General features: G+C 36.9%; 4 protein-coding genes and 1 non-coding gene across 17 annotated transcripts; 3 read left to right on the forward strand and 2 right to left on the reverse strand.

Moving 5' to 3' along the window:
• Window positions 1-437: 437 nt before the first annotated feature.
• Window positions 438-2,677, forward strand: LOC102617038 (cytochrome b561 and DOMON domain-containing protein At5g47530-like). The gene has a single exon (XM_006469471.4). It carries the CDS (start codon window positions 1,981-1,983, stop codon window positions 2,539-2,541), a length of 561 nt encoding a protein of 186 aa, XP_006469534.1. The 5' UTR covers window positions 438-1,980; the 3' UTR covers window positions 2,542-2,677.
• A 121-nt stretch (window positions 2,678-2,798) lies between these two features.
• LOC102617341 (uncharacterized) lies at window positions 2,799-4,979 on the reverse strand. Of its 4 annotated transcripts, XR_003063926.2 has the most exons (7): window positions 4,683-4,978; window positions 4,498-4,569; window positions 4,235-4,322; window positions 3,658-3,790; window positions 3,539-3,577; window positions 3,227-3,333; window positions 2,799-3,160 (listed from the first exon to the last, which is right to left on the reverse strand). XR_003063926.2 is itself a non-coding variant. In XM_006469474.4 (6 exons), exons 1-6 carry the CDS (start codon window positions 4,858-4,860, stop codon window positions 3,080-3,082), a joined length of 591 nt encoding a protein of 196 aa, XP_006469537.1. In that variant the 5' UTR covers window positions 4,861-4,977; the 3' UTR covers window positions 2,799-3,079. The 4 variants fall into 4 exon arrangements, 2 of the variants coding, with proteins under 2 accessions (XP_006469537.1, XP_006469535.1); XR_369616.4 differs by having other exon boundaries at window positions 3,539-3,790; window positions 4,683-4,979; XM_006469474.4 differs by lacking the exon at window positions 3,227-3,333 and having other exon boundaries at window positions 4,683-4,977.
• Window positions 4,980-5,122: 143 nt separating this feature from the next.
• LOC102615565 (uncharacterized) lies at window positions 5,123-9,259 on the forward strand. Of its 10 annotated transcripts, none has more exons than XM_025095165.2 (14): window positions 5,123-5,242; window positions 5,382-5,412; window positions 5,536-5,603; window positions 5,776-5,815; window positions 5,942-5,991; window positions 6,077-6,205; window positions 6,361-6,559; window positions 7,165-7,481; window positions 7,558-7,683; window positions 7,769-7,899; window positions 8,005-8,099; window positions 8,268-8,359; window positions 8,575-8,705; window positions 8,897-9,259. In XM_025095165.2, the coding sequence occupies exons 1-14, from the start codon at window positions 5,219-5,221 to the stop codon at window positions 8,967-8,969; spliced, it is 1,506 nt and encodes a 501-aa protein (XP_024950933.2). In that variant the 5' UTR covers window positions 5,123-5,218; the 3' UTR covers window positions 8,970-9,259. The 10 variants fall into 10 exon arrangements, 7 of the variants coding, with proteins under 7 accessions (XP_024950933.2, XP_052291045.1, XP_052291044.1 ...); XM_052435085.1 differs by having other exon boundaries at window positions 8,902-9,259; XM_052435084.1 differs by having other exon boundaries at window positions 6,361-6,553.
• Window positions 9,260-9,410: 151 nt separating this feature from the next.
• LOC102615284 (cytochrome b561 and DOMON domain-containing protein At2g04850) lies at window positions 9,411-11,649 on the forward strand. The gene has a single exon (XM_006469463.4). It carries the CDS (start codon window positions 9,771-9,773, stop codon window positions 10,983-10,985), a length of 1,215 nt encoding a protein of 404 aa, XP_006469526.1. The 5' UTR covers window positions 9,411-9,770; the 3' UTR covers window positions 10,986-11,649.
• TRNAL-CAG (transfer RNA leucine (anticodon CAG)) lies at window positions 11,206-11,286 on the reverse strand. Its single transcript has one exon. It is a non-coding gene; the product is annotated as a tRNA-Leu (tRNA).
• Window positions 11,650-13,061: the final 1,412 nt, after the last annotated feature.

Consider the following 13,061-nt stretch of genomic DNA (forward strand, 5'->3'; position numbering starts at 1 on the left):
GCATGCAACAAGCCAACCATCCGTCTTGTTTACTGGGAAAATATGTAACATCGTCGTACTTACCGGTTTAGTTAAAAGTCAAGACGACCAATGGCAATGAACGATCCCTTCTTTCACAAACAACACGGTTTCATCTTCATGCTAGCAGGGCTTGACCTTCATCACCCCATTTTCCTTCCTTAAAAGCACTGATCAGATGGGCAATCGATTATTAAATTTGATTGCATGCAATGATGAAGCAAAGAAAACTGACGGTGCTGATTGAAAGTATGTTGACAGACTGACCCCTTCTTCAAAAAGGGTTTTTAAAAGTAATCATTTAGCAGTATCAAGATTTGAGACGGCATCAGGCCACAAATTAATTAATTTCACTTCTCAAAAGATCCCCCCCCACTCGGCCAATCTATATTAGGACCAAATGGCAGGTTGCCAAACTCTAATTATGTTAATTTCGCTTGTGGTGGCGGCTTTAATTATGTTATAGCCCGGATTAAGTTTAAATGTAGTTGTGATTTGGCTACTTAACAACAAACCTGAATTCTCTCTCATTCGCCACTTTAGACACTTTTGTTGTAGAAACCATTTTTTGTTTAAATTAATTCCACTTAATATTATTTATCTTAAAAGCACACACACACACCGAGAACAAAAATAAGATCCGTCCGTCAACTTTCCCCGAATTTAGACAATAAAATTTTACTGTCAAGAGCTTTTCTACATTTCTCTTACTCTCCATTAAATCTTCAGAACCTACTACAAAGCCAAAACACCAAGTGACCAAGTCCAAAATTTTAAGTTTGTGCATCTGTTTAGGGCACGAGCAGTCTTCGTAGACCTTTCATTGTCTAAACCAACCATTATAAAAAGTACAATGCTTTCTCTGCAATACATGGAGTACAGAATAGTCTTCAAAACTTATTAGAAAGATTCAAACATACCCACCAAATTTCTCTGAACCTATAACTATAAGCCACCTAAACTGAAGGACAGAAACATTTGACTTAATACTTTCCATATGATACAAGAAAGATAATCAATCACTTAGATAATACACGTTAATCCTATTATGTCGTTTAATCACGCTAAAAGAAAACGTGTTCCAGAGGGAATCAATAAATTCCTTGTCAAATAAGAAAAGTTTCTGTTTCTTTTATTGGGTAAAATATCTCTCTTTTCTTTTTTCTTTTTTCTTTTTTTCTGGGGAAAACTAATGGCTTTACTGACGATATTCTGGGATGGTTCAAACCAAGAGACAACACATGCTTCAGCAGCTTTTAAACCTCCATAATTTCTTCTTCAACTAGTGTTTATTAGTTGGTTCATCTGCTGATGACTACTTCCTAAACTCTAACCAGTCACTTATATAAAGTTAGAATAGAAGTTGTTAGTCAGTAGGAGAAAAACAGAACCAAACAAATCATCATGAACCAAAAAAATTGGGGAAAACTTTCATGACTAATCTATCATGAACCAGGAAATAAAAAATGGAGAAACTTTTGTGACTAATCTATCACGATCCATTCAGCCAATAATACGATTGCAGTAATCTGGAGTGGCAGCCATCACTTCTCTATAAAAAGCCCCATTATTACTCTCTAATTTACAGACGATTGAATTCACACTCCTAAAAATCATCCCTTCAAAATTAAGCCTGAATCAAAAAAAGATAGAATCCACTTAGAAATACTCTACCGCTCTCCATTGTCACCCTCTGCTCAACTACTCATTTTCTAACTTTTTAAATCTAACAGTTTCATTTATATAGGCCCAAAAGCCCAAGCTTCGAGTGCAACCAGGCTCAGTTTGCAGATTCTGGGAACATTGTGAAAATTCAGGTTCTCGACAAGGAACTCTTAACGCTTCTGCTCTGTTTCATTCTGTAAACATCAGTTTTGACCTTTCATTGCCCCACAAAATCTTCAAATCGTTCAAATATCTCCATACATAGGCATCAGTAACCCTTCATATATCCAGTATTAAATGGAAGTAACCTCAGAAACTATCTTCACAATCAGCATTATTCTATCTTTATTCCTCGTTTCCTCAGCTCAAAGCTGCAAAAACTATACCTTTGCAAGTAAACAAGTCTTCACTTCTTGCAGTGAACTTCCTGTGCTACAGGCCAATCTCCACTGGAACTACATTCCAGAAACAAAAAGTGTTCATATAGCATACAGAGCCAACCAAACACCTACAGAATGGGTAGCATGGGCAATCAACCCAACTGGAACAGGCATGGTTGGGTCACAAGCTATAGTTGCTTTCAGATATTCTAATGGGACAGTGGCTGTTTATACCACACCAATAGACAGCTACAACCCTTTAATGCAACCTGGAAATTTAAGCTTTCCGGTTTCCAATGTATCTGCCACATATACCAACAACGAGATGACGATATTCGCTGTTGTAGGTCCGTTAGTTAATGGAACTACTTTCAATCATGCCTGGCAAGCAGGTCCAGTTTCAAATGAAAATCCTCAGATTCATTCAACCTCAGGGCCGAATGTCGAATCAACGGGCACATTGGATTTGTTGTCATAGGAACAAACCTGTGAGAAAAATGTTTAGAATGTGTCCAAACTTGCCTCCCTATGTCCCAAATCCTTTACATTCACGCATGAGTTCAGTTATTACTCTTGTAATTGTTGTGTCATCATTGTAATCATTATGCATCATCATTGCCACTCACCAGAATGATTAAGTGGTTGTTTAAGTAAGCCTTGCAGATACCAGAACAGCTACAGCAATATTTTGTTCACTGTATTCTCCAAATGGCGGAGAGATAAATTGCAGACATGTTTGGCCTTAAAATACAAAAGAATATCAAGATAATAATAAAATAGCAACAGTAATGTGTCTCCATGGGTTATGAGTTCTGGTAGTACATTGTATCCCTTAAGACGAAAGGCTGAATTACCAGCAGTTCTGTGGTGTACAAATAACATATGGGATACAACAAGATGAATAAGGTCAACAAATAACACAGCCCACACAACCTCAGCTTCTCATCATAAACACAGAACAACCATGGGGGAGTTTCTTTTAGGGCAATAAATAAAAACAAGTAGCTTTGTTAGGATTATGGATGTCGAACCACGTTAGCAGTTAAAACAAGCAGCTCCTCTCGCTTGGCATTTTCCACTGGCAATTCCAAAGTCACCTGAGAATACATCCCATTAAAATCGAATAAAATTGAAAAAATAAAATAAAATATGAGACAAGCTACCTGACACTGACGTAAACGAGCTCTTCCAATATGAAAGTTTACTAAGTGTTATTCAACTAATTTGAACTTCCCTTGCTCTAGGACATAATTTACAAGCTGTCCACTGCCTGTACTAATTATACCCCACTGAGTTTTATCAGTTAATTGAATCAGACAGTAATTAAGCAGTCACAAACGCTTATAGTTAAAATTTCATAATGGACTCCAAGGTAAAGATATTGGGAGGAGGAATTAACCAACAGAAGCATGTGCACTAATACTCTTGATGAATGTAACTACATCTTCTGATGGTTAAAGACGTAGTTTGCTCACCTCTTTGAAGATTTCACTATAGGAAATATCTTCGAAGCCCTACACCAACCATAAATATTAGTCAATACAATCTTGATATACACACACAGCCACATAAATATAGAGAGATTGAGAGAGACCAATTTTTGAAATAAGCGAAGAGATGCTCCATTTGATTCTCCAATCTTAGCACGGAAGACGTGGATACCAAAATTCTCAACTGCATAGGCCATCATCATCAAGACAGCATCCTTTGCAAGTCCTTTACCACGGCTAAGCTAGCAAGAACAAAACAACAAATCAGACTGAAAAGCAAACCAATATCTCTCATAAATTCAGGCATTTCTCAACTTGTCTATGAAAACTGATCAAAGGAGTCTGTTCAGCATCTGTCCTATACTAATCCAACATATCTCTGAGCACAATGCTAATACAATATGGACAGTAACAACAATAACAGAATATCCCGCGCCAACAGAAGAATCTTAATGACAAATAATAAGAAATAGCCTCTACAATCAGTAGATGCTGCTTTTCATGAACTGATAGTAAATAAATAAGCCTTTTTTTCATCAGAATTCCCTGTTTCAAAAAGCAAATCCAAAACTTATTCAAAGAAGCACAGGGCTTTTTATAAACACGCACAAGCACAACAAATACAAGAAGTAACTTCTCCAGCTAACGTGTTCGTTATTAGAGAAGAAGAAACGAAGGTACCTTTTGGGTTCAGCAATCATTATCTCAACCTCCGCTAACTCCAAATTATCCAAGTCATTCATGTAAATATTCACATCACCAACCATGGCTGCAAAAGAACTCACCATTACTTTTTCATGAATGATAAATAATACAACACAACACATTAAGCGAAACCTCATACGACTGAAATTACAAGTATCCCAAACTACTATCTCTCCAGCAGTTTCAACAGCTGAAGTGTGCAGATAAAAAAGGGGCAAAATGCAAAAATTTGAACTGACCTTCCACGTGGGGATCTCCATGAACAAACGTTCCCTCTACCAAATCCTTGTCCAAAACAATGAAAGTTTTCTCTGAAAAAAAAATACAAAAAATAAAATTGATTAATAAAAAATAATACGAGTTAAAAATTAAGCACAAGCAAAACCCAGTTGAGAGAGGGAGGGTCGGAAGAGCGAGAGAGAACTGAGGGGGTCTTGGCACCAGGAGAGATGCATTTGGTACTCTTGCTCGAGGGTGAGAGGCTCGGACGCCGTCGTTTCAAGGAGAAAAGGGTCTTGCATCCACTGGTGGTACTTTGGCACGTGTTCTTTCATGTAAGGTACAAGTATCACCTTCTCTCCCTCCAAGCTCACTCCCACCATTCTTCACACTGCTTCTTTAATATGTATTTTCGACTGGGAGACGAAAAGAACACAGAGCTTCCGTTCGATGGCTGACAGAAGCAAAGAACAGGCGTCCGTCTGGTTAAAATGAATAAATAAATAACTCAAAATTAAATAAGAGAATCAATTATAGTGGTCCTTTATGTAATTTTCTTTAAGGTTAAAATAGTCAATACAACAGTGGGGTTTCGAGAGAGTTATTGAGGGGTGCCGATAGCTCAACTCAAAGGTAAATAACTAAATAAATAACAAATTAAAAAAAAAATTGAAAAGCTTGACATAAACGCAATTATTTATATTTGAATGTGGCGTCCGTTTATTACACCCAAAGAAACAAATGTGGCGGCAAAAAATTTTCCCGGTAAGAACTGGGAACTCTGACTTTAAATATTTTTCTTATTTTCTTCTTTGGAATTTCTTTGTTTTTTTTTTTTTTTTTGTAGATGATAATTCGTTTTATTTTTTTCTTTTCATTTTGCCGGGATCTTATGCGCTTTCAGGGAGATGAAGATTCTGATCAAAGCATTTCTGGTAATTTGATTGACATTTCATACAGGGTTGCCGTTATTTTTGAAATACTCTTATGTTATGTATACACTAAACACTGTACGCGTTTTAAGCATGTCTCTGTTTTTAAAATTTTTTGATTCGCAGATGAGGAAGATTTTAACGTCGATTTACGAGATAATTGTGTTTCGTTGGGTGGGCCATCGGAGAAAGCGGTCAGTTTTTAATTTACCAGTTTAATTGTCATTCGATTTAATTGTTCAATAAATTTTTATTAAAATTTACTCAAATGTTTATCCATCACGTAATTGATGTGATGACGTTGATTTTGTAAATTTAGAGGCAATTGTTTTACTTATTCATGCTATGATTTTTGTAAATTGATAGGAAGTGGTACAACTTCAATCGCGGCTAGACATACTGAAAGGTGCACTCTGAAACCGTAGTATTATTTTGTAATAAAATGTTTTTTCACGTTAATGTGGTTGTTTATGGTGTTCATCGAATATTCATGTTTAGTTTCCAAAGCACAGATTTGGTTTCTGACATACAGGTACTGATGGAGAAACTTGTGGAAGGATTGCTGGCAGTTTATCACCAAAGGCAAGTGATTGAATTTGAATAGAATTTTCAATTTCCGACCAGTTTTCTTAGGAGAAACTGACATTTGCGTATGTCGCTGTAACAGAAGCAAGTAAGTGTCTTTGTGGAAGATGAGGTTGAAATGCCTGAATTTCCTGATGAGGTTGGTTTTATCTTCTCGCCAAGGAAGGCATCAACATGTACCTCAGATGAAGAAGCAATCTCTGCTAATGAGGTATTATATCCAATAAGGTTTAGGATTAGCTATTATGTGTTGACTGCGTCTCTGTAGCTATCTGCGTCTATCTTTTCATGGATGCGCTGCTTCCAAGTAAATTTTTGTCCTTGTTACTTGACACAAGAATTATTTACGAGTTTCTTTTTATTTAGAAGGCCAATGCACTCCCAGAATTTTCACGCACTCCATTCCACAAAGATGGATTTCATGATTTTGGAAGTGCAAGGCTAGATGGGGAGAACACGTGGTCTGTAGTAAGTAAAGAAGCTAAGGCACTTGTCCACTTAAATGAAAATGCTTTATGCTCATCATCATCACAGCCCACCTGCAAAGCAAACAAATCTGGTAAAGGTACTCTATGATTCTTTAATGGTGTCTTGATAATGTTTTTCCTTTATAGTTTCTGTACATTTCTATCTAAAAAATTGTCGTGCCACTTGTTAAACCAATAAACCTATTTAAATATAGTAGTTTGCTGACATTTGAATTGTCTCTAAATATATGTAATGTTTTAGTTCTTTAATGTTTGTATGTAAATTGTATATCTCAATGCAATCCATGCCAGATGCTCAAAAAAGCCGCAGTCCCAAACTAATTGCCGTCAGCTGCAAGAATGTCTACATATGGAAGTTGGATTTCACCTTCTGAGTTGGAGCTTATTCTCAAAAAATTGCTAAAATAAAAGCTAAAGTGAAAAATGAATAAGACACAGAACAGTTAATGTGCTTTGAGCTATGTGATGCTCTGTTGTTCACACATATGTGCTCCACCATTTGTGAAATACTAATGTAATTGTTCTTTATTGGATGAATAATGTCCAGATGTTAATCCAAAGAGATATCTTATGCATGAAATCACTCGGGTATTTAATTTGTATTGCTGGAGTTCATTCATGTGGCTGTGGAAAGGACAATCAATTATTTCTTGCCTGGTTCTTTATGCTCTGCACTCTGCAGGTATCCAAAGCAAATCCAAGCCAAAATTTTCATTCCGCTTTCAGCCACGCAGGGAAGGACTCTTTTCTCCTGTTTCTAAGAATGATAATAGTATTCCATGCAAAGTTGATGAATTATCTGAAAGGATGGAAACTGTTGATTGCGAAAAACATTCAATTACTGGGCTTCTCGGCGGCTTCCCTGGAAAGAAGGCAACGCAATCAGAAATGGTGCCTGATGAAGTAGAAGATCCTCACTGGTGTGATGATCATTCAGTGGCGGAGCATTTGGATAGCCTTCGGGATAGCTCTAGCTTGCTGAGAAGAAACTCGAAGATGGTAGCTTTCTTCTTTGATCAATGCCTCTTTCCCTGTACTGCTCTCTATACCCAGTCTAATCAAATGTCTAGTGCAGAATAGCAGAACAAGAGGGAAAAGGATGCAAGTTTTTTCAAGGAGAAGTATTTCACAACTGGGAGACAGAACTGTTGACTGTGAAGACCTTGAACCTGTGGGGAGTGGATCATCAAGTGATAATGAGGTACTACCTGATTTCAATAGCTTTATTATGGTGTATCTTGCTGAATTCCTTAATTTTGTGTAATCTTATCTGCATGAGCACTTAGGCCAATTATCAAAACCCAAAACCTGCTATCCCAGAAGTGAAGAGGCAAACAATTGTGGATAGGTTTCAGGAAGCCTTGGGTACTACCTCAAGAGATGAAGCCGCCTTTGTTGCTGTACCTAGATCATTTGGGTAAATGACAAGACTAGATTCTTCCTTCAACCCATGCCTTAGATGATTGTTAAAGTAAATCTTTAACGAGTAACTATATACCAAATGTGCTTTCTCAAACCACAGTGTTGGGTTATTTGGGAAGTTGCAGCAGGTTATGCAGAGTGAAAAAGAGACAGATTTGGAATTTTTGAAGTTACAGACCAAGGCCAGCCCAAATAGTAAGACCCTGCAGTTGTTAATATTTCTTTTTCTCTTTTGTAGAAAACATGCCTGCTCATGGAAATGGAATTGCGGTGACTCACAGACTATTTTGTTGTGCAAGACAAAAAAGTTTGTGCTTGTTTACCATTGCTTATTCCTAGTGTTTTCTTCATATGTTTCCTCAGATGAACCAACCTGCCTCAATGTAAAAATCCTTTCAAGATACTTGGATGCAAAGTTGATAGTTTGTCACGTTTCTCCTAGCAAGGACACTGAGGTCAAGTTTGAACCCATATCAAGTTGCACTTGCACTAACAGTTTGGAAATTTTTCTGTGATATTTTTCACATACACACACTCTTTCTGTTTGTAAGTGGATGTTTTGGAGAGAAGATTCCAATCAGGATCTAACAGCATCTGTTTATTAACTGCAAAAGCACTTCTGTTCATGTACCAACTAAAGGAAAAATGAAGGTGCATTCTGCTTCTACAGGAGCCCCAGTGGCCTCAAAGTAACCAAAAAAGGGGGAATGGAGGAAGAGAGAGGACAATTATTTTCAATCCAAGAGTTTGCTGTGATGTTGACCTTGAAGTTGGAAGTTCAATTCGTATTCACCCCCCCTGGTACGCACATCAAAGTTGAAATCTTGTTTTAGTAATTCGTCTAAATATAACAAGTATACTCGTGCTTGAATAAGTGATCTTAAAGAACCATCTGGTGAATTAGTTAGAAAATCACTAGTTGTCTTCTGGGCTATTTAATGGAAGTAATCTAGTTCAATAATATGTTCTTTCCGGTAAACTTTTCTGGGCAGGAAAGAGGTTCAGGTGGGGGGGAATGGTGAGAGCATTATTTTATCTACGTATTTCTCCCAAATTTCAACATGATCAGTTGGGTTTCTTTCTGGAGCAGAGGAGCAATTACTCAATTCCCTGAACAAGTGTTACTTGGTGAATTGGGATTGCACCACTTGATCAATAATTGTTTATATAATATATATAGTCGGGAGGTTGTGAATACTTATGATGATTGTATCTTCCAAAATTACGAGATTAGGACACGACACAGACTGATACCTAGTGGATGTTTCAATGAGAGTTTGTTTGATTCTTGTCACTAAGTTATGTTTACAGTAAAATTTAAGAAATGGATTTTTGGTCATGTGATGATTTACATTCGTTTGCTTCTTGTTACTAATTTCTGTTTATAGTAAAATTTAAGAAATGGATTTTGGTCATGTAATGATTCACAATTGAGCACACCTTCCATTGTTTACACCCCCAAGATTTCACTGTTGCAACTTAGCTTAAAAGCCAAGCCCCACTTCAGCTTCCCCACTCAAACACTCTTCCATTTTCCAATAGGAAAAGGCCAACACAGATAAGAAAATTGTTTAATTAAAGCAAATGGTCCATACATATCTCCTACGAGATCATGCGCCCACTGTTTAAAAACAATTACAGGTTTAATTCACTTATTCACATCTACCAAACAAAGACATCATGTTATCTTGCCTTCAAAGCCAAGCACAAGCACAATTTTCTTACAAATGCACAATGGCAATCATTACCCATCATTTTCTTTTGCATAAAAAAGAAACATTATTATCAAACACATAAATGTTAACAAAAGCATGCCACTTCTTTGAACCCTAACCAATTCCTCTCCTTTCTTCTTTCACCCCCAATATGTCTCTCCTATTCTTCTTCTTTCTCTACACTTCCCATCTACGCGTTGTACTTTCATCACATTGCTCTACCATTACTGCCACAAAAACTTTTCAAAAATGCATGACACTTCCCACGCAACAAGCCTCACTAGCTTGGACCTTCCATGCCCACAATGCCACCTTAGACCTTTGCTTCTTTGGCACTTTCATTTCACCCTCCGGTTGGGTCGGTTGGGGCATAAACCCCAGCTCCCCCGAAATGACCGGGACACGAGCCCTAGTCGCCTTCCCAGATCCAAACTCCGGCCAATTGGTCCTTCTTCCTTATATTTTAGACCCAACTGTTAAGCTCCAAAAGTCTCCTCTTCTCTCAAGACCTCTCGACATCAACCTCATTTCGTCCTCAGCTACCCTTTATGGGGGTAAAATGGCAACTATACACAATGGTGCCTCAGTCCAAATATTTGCCACGTTAAAACTTTCACCCAACAAAACCAAAATCCACCATGTATGGAACCGTGGCCTATATGTCCAAGGCTACTCCCCAACTATTCATCCCACGACATCTAACGATCTTTCATCAATTGCCACCATTGATGTCATGTCTGGCTCAACTGCAGCGCAACACAGCAACATCAAAACATTAAGAATGGTTCATGGAATCATAAACGCCGTTGCATGGGGAGTTTTGCTTCCCATTGGAGCTGTCACCGCACGTTACTTGCGGCACATTCAAGCACTAGGGCCATCATGGTTTTATGCTCACTCGGGGATCCAACTCCCGGCATTTTTTCTGGGAACAGTTGGTTTTGGCATTGGAATTAGGCTAGGGGACCTGTCACCAGGGGTTGTTTACGGACTGCACCGTAAGCTCGGGTTCACGGCATTTTGCTTGGGGGCACTGCAGACACTGGCATTGCTGTTTAGGCCGAAGACTACGAACAAGTTCAGGAAGTATTGGAAATCATATCACCATTTTGTCGGGTATGCTTGTGTGGTGCTCGGAGTCGTGAATGTGTTTCAAGGATTTGAGGTGATGGGAGAAGGCAGGTCTTATGCTAAGTTGGCTTACTGTTTGTGTTTGTCAACATTGATTGGTGTTTGTATAGCTTTGGAGGTGAATTCTTGGGTGATTTTTTGTAGAAAATCTAAGGAAGAGAAGCTTAGAAGAGAAGGATTGATTGGCGGGTCTGATAAAGGAAGTGGAAACCACAGTTTTGTAAGTTATAACTAAAAAGTCTGAATTGCTTCTGTAATAGGTAATCAAGGAATGAACATTTTGTGTCAAATGTATCAAGTGCTTTATTTTTATCTGCTTTTTATCGCTGATTACTGGAAAGCCAGCAAATTCTTTTGTTGAAATGGGATATGGTTTTTTCTGTAATCCAATCATTTCTTTGTTTTTGTCCAATATGAAAGCATTATTTAGAAATTAGAAAAATAAAATCAGGTTATGTCAAGAATGGGATTCGAACCCATGCCCTTTCGGACCAGTACCTGAAACTGGCGCCTTAGACCAACTCGGCCATCTTGACTTTGTTGTCGATGTGCTGCAGAGAATTATTTTGAAGAAAAAAAGCACAACGGCTTTAACGTACGACCTTAACGTACGTGCATGCAGCCATGAATATACAATTTCCAATTTACGCGAAATCTCTTAACTGGCATAGGCATGGTGTGAGTGTCAGCCCTTTCTCCTACGACGGACATGTCAGTGCTCTTGCTCAGGAAAAACAAGAAGCTAGCGGTAATCCTCGTACTTCTATATAGTATGTAAGTGTGTGGACATATATGTTGTTCGTTGCCGACATCCGATAATGGCTTGAAGCACTGCCGCCTTGAAGGGTTTCGCAGACACTCCAACTCCGCAAGATTTGACATAACCTAGGCTTGTCTGTTGTCACGTGAATAAAAAAGTATGTCTATTTAGTAAAATATAATTTCGGAATGAAAATAAAATATGTGGATTCCACATAATTTAAAAATAAAAAATAGAAATCACATTCTCACAGGGGGTTGGGAATGAGGATTCTCATTCCCTGTACTGACTTTTGTATCTTTATAATTTTTTCATATTTCCTGAATTAACATCGTTTAAATCACAATTAATTTTATTATTTTAAATATCATTATTATTACTATTAAATTTTATTAACTTTATTATTTTAATTATTATTAATTATTTTTATTAATATTATCACTATTAACATTTATTATTATTATTAATTTTATTTTTTATTTAATATCATTTTTATAATAATATTTATACATGTATTTAGTTAATGAAAATTATATTATTTATACTATGGATATTTTGGTAAATTGATTCTTATTCTCATTTCTCATTCCCATTTATTTTACCAAGTAAATACATCAATGGCATTGCAGCACATTTTCATTTCATTTATTTTTGCCAAATAAACATTGAAATCTCATTCTCATTCCAGCATATTCTCATTCTCAGCCCATTCTCATTCCACCTTATTTCCATTTTATGAAGTAAACGCACCATAAAGTGTTGGGTAAACGTTAACTGCTCTAGTTTGAAAGCTATATTAATATAATTTTTCACCTATATAATATAAAAATTGTTATTTCTTTAATAATTTTGTCAAAATTATTATTTAAAATTTATATTTACTACATATTATTAATTTTGATTTCATAGTTACAATTTTTTTTTCACAACAGATGTATCTTAAAAAGTATAACACCTCAATACCAAATAGGACCTTAATTTGACAACTGGCGAAAACATTCTGAAATTCACTCTATATTTTCCAATTTTTTTAAATTTGAAGAATCGTTGTGGCACTTTGTGTCGTGGTTGCGCATGATCGTTCTTCTAGGTCAAAATTCAAGCAACTAATTGTTGATTGATAAATGGAATATAAAGATAACTAAATCTTAACCATAAACTATAATTAAAAGACACATGACATAAAATAATGGGAAATTTACACCAATAACCATAAAACTTTTGGTTTTTTCCATCTTAACCCCCCTAAACAAACTTCTATCAACATTAGCCATAAAAAAAATCTTTGAGACCAAAATACCCCTCTCTCTCATCTCTCCCCCAACAATCTCTCTTTCACCCATCTCTCCCAAACCGAAGAAACTCCCATCGTCGACGGCAACATCAGCCTTCGTCGGCGGCGGTTCCATCCCTCATCGGCGTCCGATCTACCATCTACAACCTTCAACAAAACCTAGGTTAGCCATTTTATTTATTTTCATTTATTTAAAATGAAATTTTAGAATAATAGTGGTCGTAGTTTGAGAATAATGGTGGTGGTGGTGGTGGTGT

This window comes from Citrus sinensis, chromosome 2 (genome assembly GCF_022201045.2).
Source record: "Citrus sinensis cultivar Valencia sweet orange chromosome 2, DVS_A1.0, whole genome shotgun sequence".
In the NCBI taxonomy this organism is placed as follows: domain Eukaryota; kingdom Viridiplantae; phylum Streptophyta; class Magnoliopsida; order Sapindales; family Rutaceae; genus Citrus; species Citrus sinensis.

What these genes read in the sequence shown, in the direction of transcription:
- LOC102615284 (XM_006469463.4), top strand. Translation starts at nt 9,771, where the DNA reads ATGTCTCTCCTATTCTTCTTCTTTCTCTACACTTCCCATCTACGCGTT.
- LOC102617038 (XM_006469471.4), top strand. Translation starts at nt 1,981, where the DNA reads ATGGAAGTAACCTCAGAAACTATCTTCACAATCAGCATTATTCTATCT.
- LOC102615565 (XM_025095165.2), top strand. Translation starts at nt 5,219, where the DNA reads ATGTGGCGGCAAAAAATTTTCCCG. An exon ending in CTGGCAGTTTATCACCAAAG is followed by an intron (nt 5,992 to 6,076) that starts GCAAGTGATTGA and finishes TCGCTGTAACAG; the next exon opens with AAGCAAGTAAGTGTCTTTGT. An exon ending in GCTGTACCTAGATCATTTGG is followed by an intron (nt 7,900 to 8,004) that starts GTAAATGACAAG and finishes CTCAAACCACAG; the next exon opens with TGTTGGGTTATTTGGGAAGT.
- LOC102617341 (XM_006469472.4), bottom strand. Translation starts at nt 4,860, where the DNA reads ATGGTGGGAGTGAGCTTGGAGGGAGAGAAGGTGATACTTGTACCTTAC. An exon ending in TGGAGATCCCCACGTGGAAG is followed by an intron (nt 4,323 to 4,497) that starts GTCAGTTCAAAT and finishes GTTCTTTTGCAG; the next exon opens with CCATGGTTGGTGATGTGAAT. An exon ending in ATGATTGCTGAACCCAAAAG is followed by an intron (nt 3,791 to 4,234) that starts GTACCTTCGTTT and finishes TTGCTAGCTTAG; the next exon opens with CCGTGGTAAAGGACTTGCAA.